At 39.6% G+C, this 17,304-nt stretch overlaps 1 protein-coding gene across 1 annotated transcript in view; it reads right to left on the reverse strand.

Annotated features, from left to right (window-relative positions):
- Positions 1 to 213: 213 nt before the first annotated feature.
- The window catches only part of wnt6b (wingless-type MMTV integration site family, member 6b), a 32,082-nt gene continuing 14,991 nt past the window's right edge, over positions 214 to 17,304 (reverse strand). The window contains exons 3-4 of the mRNA XM_042494854.2: positions 6,497 to 6,801; positions 214 to 5,140 (exon numbers count right to left, since the gene is read on the reverse strand). Coding sequence (XP_042350788.1) covers positions 4,679 to 5,140; positions 6,497 to 6,801 — 767 coding nt within the window. The 3' untranslated portion in view covers positions 214 to 4,678. The remainder of the gene's footprint in view (positions 5,141 to 6,496; positions 6,802 to 17,304) is intronic.

The following is a 17,304-nucleotide window of genomic DNA, read 5'->3' on the forward strand; positions in this document are numbered from 1 at the left end:
AAACATAAAATAAGACTAAAGCCATGTTTATTTACAAGGCAATCGATTTCCAAGATTATTTTCAGTAAGACCAATGTGTCAAATTTTACAGCGTGTGTGTCTGCAACATGGTTCAAACAATGCATTTGTAAAAATTCTACAAAATTCCATTTTCTTATGTTTCATATAAGTCTGAAACTGCACATGGAAAGAATGGCATTGAATAAAAACATGAATGTTTTACTTTTTTATTGGAATAGTGTTTTGAATGTGAGTCACACACTGTAGTTTTATGCTAAATGAAAATTCAACTTAACATCCAGATAGGAAATGATTTCTGAAGAGTACAAAAATGACAAGCATAACCAAATGTGAAGCAAACATGACAAAATATCATTGAATAGATGACAAACATATGGTAAGTGTTACACAAATGCAACCTAGCTGGCTAAAGATGATTTGCGTAGCTGTCACTGAAATGATTTATTACATGATTTCTTTATATACTTCTTCCTTTTGCTATCTTACAACTACATTCTGTTGTTTTCCACCAAATCATGTTAAAATATTGTCCAGGAGTACTTGGAATGTGCTTAATTTAACATTATGCAGATATTGAATTGATTTAAGGTTTACGCCACCTGAAGACATACACAAAAGAAGACAGCATTGTGACTTTGTCTTGAGTCATTCTTATATTCGCATTAAAGGTCTAGTGTGTAGGATTTAGTGCCATCTAGCAGTGCGGTTGCAGATTGCAACCAACAGAAACTTGCACGTGTGCCAAGTGTAAAGGAGAACTACGGTGGCCAATGCAGAAACGTAAATGGCCCCATCTAGAGCCAGTTTTTAGTAGTCTATACTGGGATATTGTAGAAGGGATCTCTGTGGAATGGGACCTACTCGGTAGTCCTATATAGATTTAAATGATTCTAAGTTTCAGGTGATTAAAACCAATATAAAAAATAGTTAGGAATACTTTATTCCATTTCTGCCAATATATTGCCCTAATCCTCCACACCAGACCTTTAAAGGAGAGTTGCAGAAATTATGGCTATAGATTGTAAAAGCAGCCCAAACATCATAAAAACATCATATTATGTGACAACTGTTGTTCCATTATTTGAGATAATTACCATTGGCATGATGCATTCAATTATCACAATCAAAGTCTGGGCAACAATAACTAACTGAAATGCATGTCATCATGATTACCATATACATGTATTTACTGTTGTACCAGATAAGTCATGGCCCTTTTATAACCAGTGTGTGTGAAAATGTTTTTGTTGATCTCATTCTAATATTAAATACACATGTGCTCTTCATAGAAATACTCTCAGCGGCTTGATTGCTGTAATAGTGATCATCCAAATAATGACCCAATATACTGGGTCATACTAATGGATTTAGACTTGAAATGGATGAGTGATTTCTTTTGAAGATTATTTTAATGATCAGGATTGTCCGTGGGTTTTATGATGGCCTCATGCCAATTGTCCACAAGGCTTGGTTTACCAAGTGGGCCCGAGATAAGATGCCCATACCCCATTGGTGCCCAGGTAGCCCTAGAATAACCCGTGTGGAGCCCACATGGTTGCCCACCCAACCATGTGGGCAATTGGCATGAGGCCATATCAAACCCATGGACAATCCCATATAGGGCCCATTTTTCAGCCCATTTACTATCCATATGAGGCCCACATACAAATGTTGGCTGGTGTTTTCTGAATGATAGCAAACTTCAATTTGGAATTAAGCATTCCAAATTGAATTGAGAAAATAGACCAGCATTAATCATGCTGGTATATTTGAAACATTAGTCAACAAAGCTGCACACACAATGATTATATAAAGGGCTTTGGAGATATTGCCCATATTACAGCCGTCCAAAAACTTGTCTCTAATCAAGGAGGTCACTGGATATGGGTGCTGTAAAAAGCCGCCATACAGCAGATATTGAAAATTACAGCCAGATCAGAATCATGATACTTTCCTGAAACAAAAACATTACTAACGGTGAGATCAAAACAAGATCCGTAAGGGTAGGACAAGATCCTAAACTTAGAGACAAACATCCTTTACAGAACAAGTGGAGGCAATGTATTATTATAGTTCAGTATACTTACTGTACATTGTCTGGTAATAAAAACGTAAGTGTAAATGAGATGACATGACAGGTTTATGGGAAACATACTTCCTCTGGAAACGAAACAAATGAAAGATCTTGTCTGCCTCACACAAAGACAGAGAGTCAAAGATGAGGTGTGCTTTTAATAACCAACATAATGCAGTTCAATGTCAGACAGCCACTTCGAGATATATAAAAGGTGCCGTCAACTGAAGGATACGGTGATAACTGGCCAACCTGCACAAACATATGCTCAACACTTTCTCTCTCTCTCTCTCTCTCTCTCTCTCTCTCTCTCACACACACACACACAGACACACACACATGCAAATACAGTATCAAACGAAAGCTAACATCCAAAGTGCATTCTTACATTAGCCCTGTATATCATAACAGATAAACAAAATACATTATATACATTTTCTCGATACCAAACAATGTCTTGTATATAAAGGTTTCTCTTTTGGTTTAATAGAAACGGACAACCGCAAAACTGTTTTTTTGCCAAGCTATTGAGGAAGTCCACGGCAGCCATTGTATCCAAAGTGCTTCTGAGAGGGATGGGAGTGAGTAGTCTTGTCATCATATCTTTATATAAATAACAGTCTTTGCTAGCAGGCCAAGTCCACACCTGCAAAACATGGTGTTGACAGCATTCTTCAACCATGATAATGTAATATCATTTCTTTTTTTGTATATTTTTGACACAGTAGCAGAAAAAGTCAAAACCAGCATTTTTTTTTTACTTATTTGTGATTTTAACATGTAGGCGAGGGTTAAGGTACTGTAACTGAGAGACAGACTGATTAAAGAAAAGGTTTGGGGAATACTGGAATACTTGGATCAAAATGAGATTGTGCATGTTTTAGAAATATAGCAAGAACTTAAAGTAATACTTCATCCTCCAAATGATCATTTGTATATCAATGAATTAACTTGTGTTATGTTAAATGGTATTTAATAAATATCTGAAGATTTTTTTTTTCTAGCAAAATGTGTGATGACAACTTTCTCGCATGCCAATGGTTAACAAATAATCCAAAAACTGTGAAAGGTCTTGATCAATATAGTCCAGACGTATGCTTAGTACTTCCCAAACAGACAGCCGTTTCAGAGGGGGTACTTAACTAAAAGTGAAACGAATCTATGCTTTTTTCAAAGCCAGACTCTACTGACAAAAATAATCATTTTACCTCACCAGTAGTTTGCATTATTTTGTGTCTTTGATGAATCCCAATTAACCCTTTAGAGCATCAAAGTCACACAATAGCCCAAACACACAAAGAGATGGAAGCAGTGGTAGACCAGCTCCCATGTTCAGTAAAATACTGTTTTTGTCAATGGAGTCTGGCTTCAATGAGAGCATCAATAAGTTTCAGTTCAGTTCCCCGTTGAAAAGGGCTCGCTGTTTGGGAAGTACTGATCATGTGAATGGACAACTGAGACTTGGATTGTAGTTTGATGCAGTTTGTGGGAGTTTGTCAATTGATGTTTTGATGCAGTTATGCTGTGGATCCCAATGAAGAAATTTCTCATGTTTTGGAGGCATGAGAGGAAAAAAAAACATATTAACAAATTCAGCATAGTGAGTAAGCGCTATATAAATGGTCATTTAGGGAGTGAAATATTTTTTCAAAATAACATATAAAACACTGAAGAACCTATGGAGGCACAAAAGGCTCCATAATCATCAGTTGGCCCTTGTAGACTAGCAGCCAGCTCATGCGACTGACTGTTCACTAAACCCCTTCCCCAAAAGGCAACTGTACAATGAGATTGGATTTAACTTATTTTAAATTGTCAATTTCTGGGTAAGGTTGCTGTTATTGGACAAAATTGCAAGGTTGCACTGAACCCATTGTTATAATATAATATTAGCCTGCAGAGAATTTTTAGTGGTGAATCTTGCGCTGTTATTGTAAATTGTATATGTACCATGTGAGAATGGGCAGTTGGGCAGGTTAACAACAGGAAGTAACCATCAGTTAAGCAAATTCCGTAGTCAAATCAGATGTATCAGCACAAGGTGAAGTCAAAAACTCTTTGGTTTAAATGACAGTCAACATGGTGCTCTGCTGTTGAACTGTGAGCAGAAGTGACACTAAGAAAACTTCCTGCCTAGAGTCTCCTCTTTAATTGAGATGGAAAATACAATTTTCCATATTTTTTGGTCCTTTTTTATGTACAAGATGAAGAAAAAAGGATAGTTCAGAAAGAAATATTTCTCCATTTTCCTTTTTTTTAAGTCTCCCCTGCCTTGGTTTTGATGTGGTTGCATATATTTTTGGTACCTTTTGAACCTTTGGCCAGCACCTCTTATGTTAAAATTCCTGCTACCCAAACAGCCGGAACATGGGATCAAATGCTATTTGCACTGGACATGTTTAGGGCATTATCACAACGTGACTGGTGTAAAGACGGAAATAAAATGACCATCATAAAAATCCAAAAACGATCCTTCTTTCACACTAGCCAAAGCAAAAAAAACAAAAAAAAAAAAACTCAAAGAGAAGTATTTATAATTAACCAAGTCATACTGACTGCTGTCAACCTCAGTTCATCAGTTCATCAGTGACAGAGACTAAGCTCTTTTCGAACCAAGCATTTCTTGCACTGGACCACACAACACCAGTGGAAACGACACAGACAGTTTTCCTCTAACACCACCGTTTCCTCCCGGTAGCCACGCTCACAGCACAGCAGGTCACAGCCGCTGATGTCCATGGCCGTGCTGTTGCACATGCGCCCCCTTGTCCCCAGTGAACCAGTTTTCCGATTTGCGAGGCAGAAATCGGGCGACTCGTCAGAGTAGATCAGATCCTGTTTATCTGGTGGCTTTATGTTCTGGCCGACAGGGATCAGGGTCTTGCCATCGTTGCCGCCCATCACCTTGGAAGCACCATTGAAGCGCTCCAGCAGGCGGTCGCCTACCTCTCGGAAATGAGGCATCTTTTTCCAGCACGTGCGCAAGGTGCACGAGCCCGACAGTCCGTGGCACTTGCACTCTGTCCGCATGTAGAGCTTCACAGCCTGGGAAAGGAAAAAGTGGAGAGGTGGATTAGTTTAAGGTTTTGGGTGGTGGGGGAAAGCAGAGAGGGGAAGGAAGGCAAATGGGCAATAAATAAGGAGACAGAGAGAAGGTTGATCTAACAGAATAAGGGGACAAAGGCAACTTTTAAGCTTGTACCCTGAAGTGAAGCAGGACTGCTTTTGATAAATTGCAGGTTCTATAAAAAAGAAGTAATTTATTATTTTGTTTTCATGATATCTCACAGACAAAGCTACTGGATCACACACACACACACACACACACACACACACACACACACACAGATAGATAGGTAAGATAAAAGCAGACGCTATTCAGAAGGAATTTAACTCCCCACCCCCACCCCTCTCCCTCCATGTTGCCTCTGGCCTTCCTACATCTAACAAGCCTTGACAACAGATCATTCACTTATACTGCACATAATTAACCCATCACACACACACACACACCTGCCCGTTGAGACACACACACACACACACACACACACACGCGCACACACACACACACACACACAGACTTGCAAAACATGCATACAAGTACACATGCATGCATGGACATAAACAGACATTTGCACACATCACAGCATGCTTATTTCTCAACCTCTGGGCATTTGTGTACAGGTCTTCCCTTTTGTTCAAATGGTTTGTTCACTAATGCTACAATTTTCACTATATCCCAAAATCCTCCCCTCTCCTCTCCACTTGCCTTTGACCCCAACTTAAGTGAACTTTGCAACTCTGTGTTTTGCTTGTGCATGTGTCAACATTTCTGCAAGTGGGTGTAACAAACTGAAACGAAGCCCTGACAGCTTAGAGTAAATGCGATCTGGAAGATTTACTGAGCTATATTTCAAATCAGCGTAATTAACTGCTTTCAAAAGTTGCTACTTTAACTCCATTCTTTCAGTAGCAGGTTGACTTGTCGAGGCTATACTTCACTCGGCGTTCATACGGGCAACAAAGAGGAACTTTAAACTTCTACAAGGGCTGTGGAAACGTTAGAAGCTACCTGCCTTGGAGGCTTGAAAACAAAATGTGTGGCACGCTCTTGTTTTTGTGTTTCAGAAACCTGATTCTTGTTAGAATATCAGCTTACGCCACTACACAAATATGGCTGGGGGCAATGTCTTTCTCTTTTGCATGTTCGTGGAATGATGGAACATTCCACAGGACAAGCAACACCTTCGCTGCTGAAATCTTTAAGAGTGTAGTGAAATATAAAAACTTGTTTAATATAGCACGATAGCAGCTCTTTAAATATAACAGTTATGTTAAATGTATTTCTAAAGATGTAAACAGACACTGCACAGACATAGGTATTCTGAAATTATTTCTTACCAGCCTTCCAGCCTCGTTATTGTGCAGGTCAATGAGTGTCCTGATGTCACTCTTGCCTCTTCTTCTCTTGGCATCCATAAACTGTTTCGACTTTTCATAACCAAACTCTACATCGTCACCGCACCCCCCCCACTCCCATTTGACTCCATCACCAGAGGCAGAGGACGATGACGGCCTCGGAGGTGCTCTGTTCCTGGTCGCCTCGCAACCACACTGCAGGAGATCTCCCATACTGCAGGCCTGGGTCACAGCGTGGGTCACACCAGCCGCTGTGATAGCATAAACAAACGCGGTCTCCCGGATATCTATAGTACAAAGGACAAGCGAAAGAGAGGTTTGGTTTATTGACTGGTCCCCAAGTTTGTTTTGCACACATCACCAAAACGCAGAAGTGGAGAGTCATTTAGTGATATGCTGATGTCTTATAATTTATGATTTCACCACAGCTTAAAGTGATCCATGTGTAGACAGGCACACAATCAAAATTCAAAACAGAGGATTGCAACTTGCTTTCACTGAGTGCTCTGGGAATTAGTCCTAAAACCCAGAAGCATTTTAGCACTCCTAGTTCCCTCATCTGAAAGTCAATGGGTCTTTTGAATGAGTTTTTGGTTAGATGCCTGATGTAAGCTTAAAAGACTTTCACGCTTTGTTCTACAACACAGAATATGTCATTAAAATACCACACTGAATTTTAAAGCTTTAATGTGACCTAAAAAGATGGTTGCTCACTAGTGGCTGCATGAGACTAATGTCATCCTGCTGAAAACATGGCTTTACAGCCTCATTGTGGTGGTGATGTTAAGTCATGTGACTGCAGTGTACTTTGTTTTTATCCTTACATTAACGTTGAACGCATTTAGGCTTCAAAAATCCCCAAAGTGGTGTTCAATCATGCAGATTATCTTGCTGAACAAAATGTGTGGGTATCATACATCTTTGTTTGCTACAGATTTTATTTTCTGCAATAATCCAAAATCCAAGGGAGAAATCCCATGGGCTTTCTGGCGAGGGAACAAGGGCTATATGTTAACTTCTGCATTGGCCTACAGAAAAAGGACATCACTGAAGCACAGATTTGAGGTAATAAATACTAATGCAATGGGTTAGTATTTTGGGAAATAGGCTTCTTTGCTTTGTTTCTCTAGATTTGGCTAGATGTCTGTATGCTAAACATGAAGCTACATCCAGTTGCCAACTATCTTAGCCTAACATTAAGATCAAAACAGACAGCAAATCTGCCAAATCACCACCTCTAAAGGTTAACAGAGCCAAGCTAACTGTTAACTGCCTTTCTTTTTTTTGCCGATTCAGATTACTAGCTGCATTGCCAACAAAAGAAAGCATATCCCAAAAATATCAGACTATCCCTTCAAGTGATTTTGGAAACAGGGTCATCCATGTGGAAGGATATGTTTTGGAAAATAGAATGTGAGGGCATATTCTTTTTTTCATTTCAATTTTTTATTGACACACTGACATAACAAGTACATGATTAATACCTATTCCTTTAAAAATTGATGACATGACAGTCCCCCAAAATTGATGCCAAAACATCTCCCTTGCCTCCTGGTGGCTGGCTGCAGTACAGGTCATAAACTCTGTCCCTCCATGTACCAAAAACTGAAAGTACACATCAAATAAATTTTTCCAAATATGGCTTCTGTTATTTTAAGTAGTACTTATCACTCTGCTGTATCTTCAAATACTGAGTTATCTGATATGTTAGGTTTTAATTAACTTTTTGATGCTATAATAAAGAGATGCCATCATGATTAATAGCTGTGTGTGTCAATTGATGTGCTCACTGCTGCTGATTGGGTCAGACAGGTGTATCGGCAATTGATAGAGCGGCTTCACTTTCTGATCTCCACTGTGCAGACTATGGCCACACCACATTCAGACATCTGTTGATCATACTCTTACTTATTAAGTCACAGGACAACAACTGGGAAGAAGAGAGCACTATGCAAGTGAAAGACACTAGTTTCCACTCATCCATCCATTCATCCAGGCATCAGTCTCTTCATCCAGTCCATCAATATCGCAGCTTCATGGAACACGATAAAAGCACCGTTCTCTCAATCCTGGTCCATTACTACGATCTCAAGCGTCATTGGATTTGTGGTGCTGAGAGGATGGCTATTTCTCTCTCTCTCATGCACACTCATACACGCCACAGCTGCTGGTTTATTTCGGGTGCAGAGCTTAACACTCCTGGTTGAAGGCATGTCCAACTACAACTGCAAATTGATCGTCTGTCCTCGCCAATGGCTTCAGCATCATTCTTACCCTCACCTCAACACGTCTTTATCCTCAGTTATTGCAGCTATGAAAGAATCTCACAGACCTACTGGGCTAAGAGAATGCTTTGTCCTAAATATCTTGTGAATTCTTTGGCTTCTTTGTTCAGTGACTTTAGTCTTTTTTGCTGCTGTAACTGCTAAAAAAAAAACCTGAGCATAATCTTTCCATGATCCAGGACAAATCTAAAAACCTTCCAGATCTTTCAAATCCATTTAATCCTATGTGTTTAGTTACAGGGATTAAATTAAACATTGCTTGTTTGTGTGTTTTTAAAAAATGATTGTTATTGTATACTTATCCCATTAAAAGACCAAATCAACAATTAAACTGAGTCTTATTCCTGTGTGCCATAGAGCTCAGTACTGTCCAAAGACAATCAAAAACACATTGTTATGGCTGTATGTGTTCTGCTGTTGTCTCATGTCAATCTGTAGCTCTGCCCAGGTGTGCTGCATCATCTAACGAGATGCATTGCACCTGGCAGGGGAAAGAAGGTCTTGAAAGCCTCTTTAAAAGCAGCAGAGGAGAGGTGCTTCTGGTGTTGTTGCTGGTCTTGCTGCCTCTGTCTGGGATTTTTATTTTCTTATTTGTATGTATTTGTTAATAAATCCCATGGATTTGTGGGTCAGTGCTGGAGTGTCATCCATGTCATAGGGCCGCCCATGGATGAGGTGTAACAAACATAATTAAAACACTTGATGATATGTTTCATCATTACAATGAACATGGGCACTGCAGATTTTTTTCCACATGCTGTCCTGCTTCCAAAACCACTCCCTATATAGGACTAAATGTGTATACATCTACTGCTGAAAATGGTCTCTAACAAATGCACCATTAACTCCAATTTCAGTAATGTTTTTTTAAAAAAAACTACAGCACCCATCTGTTTTGGAAAATCACAGAGCCTTTTAAAAAAAATTGAAATATGCATATATTTGTCACCTTTAAAGATTTACGTCTTGAATGTTTCTTGAATGGAGGGTGCCACATTTCTAAAACAATGTATTAATGTTGTGCTAAATTTTGGTCAGGATTTGTTGACAATATGAACGTGTAAATGTTTCCTTGAAACAACCAAGCAGTGGGACTTGTTCCAGACGCTGTTGCAATTGCAAAACTCTGCCTATATAGATGATAAACTAGGGACTAAGTATACAATAAATATGTGTTTTAAAGGGAATGAGAGGGAGAAAAAGAATAGCCACTTAGCAAGCTGTTGTATGTATGTGTGGATACTAAGTGAAGGACTTTTATTTCTAAGAGCTGGAAGGCGGTGAGCGTGCAGTCACCACCGTTAACACTGCCAACTCCATATCGCATGATTCAGTGAATGGGATTCATTAGGAATGGTAACACACACACACACACACACAGAATGGGTGGCGTGCGACGAGACCTGCACACCCCAGCATGCTGTGATATCAATACCAGCTGTGCTCCCCAACACCCAAAGATGTCTTCAACATAGCCAAATTTGTGTGCATGTGTGTCACTGTGTGTGTGTGTGTGTGTGTGTGTGTGTGTGTGTGTGTGTGTTTGTGGATTTAAAGCATTTATGATATTTGACAAATAGTCAGCTTTTCTAACATTTAGTGTTTTATTTTGATGCTTGTTACACGAACGTCTTGTAGATTTTTAATCTAACAGATGATGTTTGATTGGCTGTGGTTGATGGCAGCTTAAATAAAACATTTTTGTGTAGGACTATAAATGTGTATGGTGTATCTCTGCAACTCTGTATGTGTTCTGTTGTTGTAAACCCTCCTAGCAGCTCAGTTGAGACCACACCTTGTTGTTCCTGCTGTTCAGCAGAATACGACTGATATTTTTTCAGAAGCAGTGACACACTCAACTCAAGATGTATTGTCTCCAAAAACGTCCCTGGATCTATTTCGAGACACGTGTGTGAGACATTAGCACACAACTCAATATTAGTACAATATGGTGATATCAATACAAGCTGTGTCCAAACAAGCAGGGAGCCTGTCCAGATGTCCTCAGATGCACTAGCGCAGCACTGCATTTAGTACATGAGATCTGCATGGGGAAAGCATTGATGAAGGTTTAATTCAAGCAAAAATTACTTGACCTTATCACTGAAATAATTATTTTGGTTTATTAGAAAGAGTAGCAGTAGCCTTGAGCAAAATATTTTCCAACTACAAGTGGACAAACAGAGAAAGCGAGAGAGAGAGAGAGAGAGAGAGAGAGAGAGAGAGATGAACAACAGAGAGTAAGAGGAAATTAAAAAGACAGAGTAAAGGGTTAAAAGAGAGATAAAATAAAGAAAGAGGAGTATTGTTGCGTATGGGTAAAGAAGCTATCAAAAATCTGATGATTTGAGGCACCGTGTTTCATATTTTCCTCGGAGACATGAATTCCAAACAAATTCTCTGCCACGGCGGGTGTCTGGGCCTGTCTACGTCTGCTTCTAATTCCAGAAGGCCCTTCTGCAGGAATTAGCACATATTATTAATACTCTCAGTTTTAGGCAATGGGTTGTTAAAGTGAGTTCAATGTAAAATCCACTTACAGTCCATATAAGCATAAAATGCATTTGTTTTCTCAAAGGGAAAGGTGTTAAGTCTGAGGGTTATCTGTTTGAGTGGATTTGGTGAAATCTTCTACATCTACAAATTTAAAATTCAAAGAATGTAGTTAGGGCAGTAGAAGATAATGCAAAGCACCCTACAGCAAATAGTCTGCCAGAAAATCTCTGGAAGAATATGTCTGTTGTGGCTGATGGTAACTGCAAGCACTATCTAGTTAGATATGCTATGATATTAGGCTATGGCCAATCTGTAAATGTTAAGAATCTTTGAGCTAAGTAAACTACCGGAGAGGAACACCAAGTGGAAGACTTAACACCTACCTAATCTTACCAATAGAATTAAATTAGAATGACAGCAGACTTTGAACAGGTGTCGATCTACTGTCATAACATTGACATAAACATTATCTGGGAACCTACTATATCATTTTTGACAGACAGAGACATTTCATCAAGTTTATCCACTTTGAGACTGGCCTCCCTAAAAAACACCACCATCTTTTGTGCAAGTGCCTGAACACAACATCCATCTATGCTCAAGTGACAAAGCCCTTTATCGGCAGATGTAGTAATGACAGGCGCAAAGGAGAAAGTCAAGTGACGTCATCGTAGAGTCCATGTAAAGAGGAGGTTAGGATGAATGGAATCATCAACAAAACATTGGACTTCAATGTGGAAGGTTGCTGTAACCCATTTCTGTCGGTTGGGAGCAGTCATTTGGAAGATATGTTGGGGAGAATTGTTTTTTAAAGCATTATGACGGTTGTTCCCTATAACCGCAACCACATGTTTATTATTGTAACCATGACAACAAGCATCCCTTAACGTCAACAAAGAAGTCATTTTAACCCAAACCACTGGGTCAACCTAACCTTAACAAAGTACTTATTTTAATCCAAACCATGATCTTTCCCCAAATTTACCGAGTGGTTTTTGTGCCTAAACCTAACTAAACTTTGACCATAGCATTATCACATCATAAGACCGATTTATTATTCAAAAGTGATTAGCAGTTTTGTAAGGCACAGACAAATTATATCATCCTGCCGATAAGCGTGTCAGACCAGAAAATGCTTCTATGGGTTATTCCAGAGGAGGTGGATAAAAAACTTATTTTAAAATTTTAAACCTGTGTAGATTTCTATTTTTCCCTGTAAGGTGACCTGCTGAGGTGCTACCTCCTTACCACTGAGCCAGCAGGTCAGTTTAGAGCAACTGCTCACAGTTGGGATTATTCTGATGCCTAGCACTTAGCTGGAAAACACAGCAGCCTGACATTTATTGCTTTATTCATTTAGACCCAATCAGCATTTTATGTCTGGCACTCCCTGTGTACTTGCCTGGCTTTTGCCTGAAATGATACATCACATAAATCAAACCTTGAAGGGTGTTTTCACTATCAGGTTCTGGGAAACCACAGCATTGTATTGTCTGCCAAACATACAGTACAGTTGCTCTACCCACATCCAGTTACCAGTGCCATACCAGTTAAACACAAGACAACACAAAGTGTGTAAGGGTAAATGGTAAATTGACCTACACTTTTGTAGCACCTTTCTAGTCTCCCAACCACACAAAGAGATGTTTGTGTGGTGTTTTTTCAAGTCTCTCCAAACGGTGAAATTCTTTGACACAATTTTGTCTAAAACTTCCACATAATAGATCAAGTAAGTTCATTTTGTCTTCTTATTTTTTATTATTTGTTCTGGTTCTTTTCTCAAACAAAAAAATTGTAGGAGATGTTGTTTTTTACCTTGACATGTTTCGACTGACAGCTGCAGTCTTCAAAACTGCAGTCTTCTTCTGAAGAAGTTAAAACATGCCAAGGTAACAAACATCTACATTTTTTGTCTGATAGAAAAGAAACAGAACAAACACTCAACATGCTTTTAAACTACATATCACATTAACCTATTCTCACACATTTACACACTGGTGGCCAAGACTACAGTACAAGGTGCTATTCAGTAACCATTCTCATGCAATCACACACCAGTGGAACAGCCATCAGGCAGTTCAGTATCTAGCCCAAGGGTGCTTTACCCTGCAGACTGGAGGAGCTGGGATTGAACTGACAATCTTTTGATTAATGGATGGTCCACTTTACCTCCTGGGATATGGCTGCACTATAGGATGTAAAAATGCATATCCCCAACTGGTGGACTTAAAAGTGGAGGGTGATCATGGGGAGATGACTACCCCCATTGGTGTCTTATGTTCAAACAAACCTCAACAGTGCCCCTTGGTTGCCAATATGGTATAACTTAAGTGTCTAACAGGGTGTCCTTCCTAAGTAAAGGACTAAATCATGATGAGGTTTCCCACTATGGTGCCCTTCCAATAGCTAAATGTGATCGAGCCCTCTCAGGTGAACTTACAGTAAAGGGAACCTCATGAGGGTGCCCTTCTAGTGGAAAGAAATGTGCCAATGTGCCATGTAGGGTCCCATCTCCAGTGGAGAAAATTTGGTTAAGTCCCCTCAAGGGTGCCTGTCCGGAAGACAAAACATGATAGGCGTCCTTTTAGGGTGCCCTTCTAGTACAGAAAATGTGATGAGGTGCCTTCTGGGGTCCCCTTACAGTGGAAAATGTGATGATGTACTCTTTTGGATGCCAGTCCAGTAATGAAATATAATGAAGTACCCTCTAGGGTGCCTTTCTAATAGATAAAATGTGAGGAGGTGCCCTTTAGGGTAACTGTTCAGTAGTAAAAACATTACTAGGTGCCATCTAGGGTGCCCTTCCAGTAGAGAAAATGGGATGAATTGCCCCTTAGTGTACCATTCCTGGTGGAGAAAACTTGATTAAAGCCCCTCAAGGGTGCCTTTTGGGGAGAGAAAACAAGATAGGTTGCCCTAGGGTGGGTCTTGGATGCCCCTCCCACAGAGCAAACCCGTTGAAGTGCCCTCCAGAGTGGCCTTTCTAGAAGAAAAAACCTGACAGTGCCTTCTGTGGTGTCTTAAAATTGAGATAACATGATGCATTGCCATATCAGCTATCCTGCATGCAAGAAAACTTTCTGCATGCTGGTGCCAAATCACCTGAAGCTGGTGCCCTTTGTTTTTTCGGGCCTGTCCGTGAGACAGACTTGATCCACCATCTGTCTCTATACATGTGTGTCTATCTGTGAATATTATTAATGAGAAAATGTTTGAGATGATTTATGACTGGTTTAATTACTTGCAACCTCTGCACTGCCCAGAGCAAGAGTCCTTGTTTATTCTACAGCAGTAAAATATTCTCCACGAGCTATACTGACATTCAAAGAGCCACAACATCCCTTATGTGACTGCCAGCATCAATTTATGCTGGCTGGCTGACACTCTCAGTCATGACTGCTCCAGGGTCTGTATGTTATTTAAACACAACGGAGATCAAGGAAAAGAGGATAATAACTAACAATTAATGACGAGGAAGCAGAAATTTGACCTTGTTTTGAAACTGAATTTACATAAAAAAGGTTTATGTCTGGAGAAGAGAACGTTTCAATTCTGATGCAAAATTAGTTGGCATCCTTGTGTCGACATGTTCATTTATTCACACTTGTTGCAAGGAAGGTGTGAAATGGCAGTGTTTCAGTGATGTTGTGAAATCAACTAAAACCCCTATTACATGAACACACATGCACATGGGCGCACACACACACACACACACACACACACACACACACACACACCTCTCCCTCAGCTTCTATGTCTCAAGTGGCTTTATGCGAAAGTGTTAAAGTCAAAAAGTAGAGTATTTGCACTGAGCCACATGAATGTCTGTGTTTGTGTTATTTCAGCCATACAGCTGGAGATGCAATGTATGCATTATCATCATCATCTAAACATTGGAATGAACACACATAAGCATCCTAGCTGTGCAGTTGTCATTAACATACTATCCCTTTTAACTTATCCCCTCAACACAACCGACAACTTTTACAGTCAGACACAGCAGTCTTGCCGTCCTTTAACATGTCACAAAGCAGGCTGTTCTCATTCACTGCTCATAGTTATATCTTTGAAAAGTAATGCACTATAATTTGTATTTAACCCACAAAATCATGAGCCAGGAGGCTGTGATCACTTGACCTATGACCCACAGGCTGTCCGTCATCATATGACAGGAGTGAGGGAGCTTGGAGATTCTTCAAAATCTGGTGGCTTCGTGTTTACTGTTAAGTTGTAACATTAACATAAGTTAATTTTGTACTTATGTTAATGTTACAACTGTCCATGCCTAAATTGAAGCACAGTCAGCAACCGTTACACAACACAATGAGAAAAGGGAATAGCAAAACTGTGGAAATAAATATATTTTCAAGTCAATTTCTGAGACCACAATTTCACAAATTATATTTTCAGCAATTAATGACTGTATTTAGAAGCTAACGTTAGCCATCCTGCTGCTCCAACAAAGCCTCCAGCGTGATCTAATCCCTTTTAGAAGCTATAAGCAGTTATCCAGCCTTGAACCTTAATGTCTTTTTGGAGACTTTTCAAAAATAAATCCACAACGATAAATCTGACACTGAATGTCTTCTGTGATTACCTATTACTTTTCAGATTAAAAATGAGAGGTAATAAATGTTCAACTTTGGGTAAAAAAACTGTGCTCGTCACTGTCACCAGCCTTCCAATTACAGTGCAGAAGCGTGAGGCAAACACAGCAAGACCAGCCGCCACAAAAGACAAATACAAGTGCTAAACTACTAGCAATTGTCCAGCCAATGAGAATTTGGTTGAGCACAATCATATCAACAAACCAATCGACCATTCAAACAGAAGTTTACAGCCCTCGTATTTTACAGAGCTGAGCTTCAACTGGAACCCTTAATAATACAAACAATAGATAAGAGTAACACATATTCTAAAGCTAAGTAAGAAAAGGAATCCACTGATTGTCTGCAAGGACGTGAGGCAGACCTCCAGCTTTAAAGCCACAAGGTGTAGCATTTAGATGTTATATAAATTTCAGTGGTTAAAAAAACAAAAGCAGACAAAAAAAGAACACAGTACACCGGGATTGTCTCATAGCTGTCCAAAGAAAAAAAATCATGTCATTAAAATAGCTTTGAGACTATTATCACAAACAATCTAAAAAGAGGTCAATGAGGTTAAGTAAACCACTTAGAGAAAGTGAACATACAAAAGAACTTTAATTTTGACATTTACTGCAACTTGTTCATGATAAACAGCCGTAAAGAATGGATCCAGGTAATTGCGGACAAAGGCTTCAAAACAAAGCAGCACTTTGGCCTCCTTTATAGACAGGCAGGAATTCATGATTAATTGTTAGCCTGTCTTCTACTGGTAGATTCTTGTCCCCTTTTCCCTCTCTCTGTCTCAATCCATCTTTGTGTCTTTTTTTTCCTGTCAGAGACACTGACAACACTGACAGTGTCAAATAAAACGAAAAGAAATAAACCCCTTTTTAACCCCATGGTTAATCTAAACTTCTCTGATGGATAAATTATGCAAGAGGTCTTAACATTCAGTTATGGCTCTTGCTTTTGGTGTGGCACCTGCAGATTTTAAGTGGCCCCATCTGGCCAGCCCTAAGAAAAAATTTCTAGGGATGTGCCTGAATGTACCTTGTGTGAGGGAGTGGATGCTTCAAGGAAGATTCTGAATTTTAAGTGGCTTCATGTTCTTTAACTTAGTATGTGATTTAAAACAAAATCTTACCAATTACAACTGCACAGAAGTCAGACACACACTGTGGTCCTAAAATGTGTCTTTTAGGTAGTTCAGGAGGTAGAGCAATTGTCCAGTAATCGGAAGATTGGTGGTTTAATAGCCGGCTCCTTCAGTCTGCATGTTTAAGTATCCCTGGGCAAGGTACTGAACCTGAAATTGCTCCCGAAGGCTGTGCCATCATTGTGCATGTGAATGATGAGGTTAGATTACATCCTGATGAGCACATTGGCACCTTACCAACTGTGTGTCAAAGTATGTATGAAT

This window comes from Plectropomus leopardus, chromosome 10 (genome assembly GCF_026936395.1).
Source record: "Plectropomus leopardus strain MGB_pleo_1.0 chromosome 10, ASM2693639v1, whole genome shotgun sequence".
In the NCBI taxonomy this organism is placed as follows: Eukaryota; Metazoa; Chordata; class Actinopteri; order Perciformes; family Serranidae; genus Plectropomus; species Plectropomus leopardus.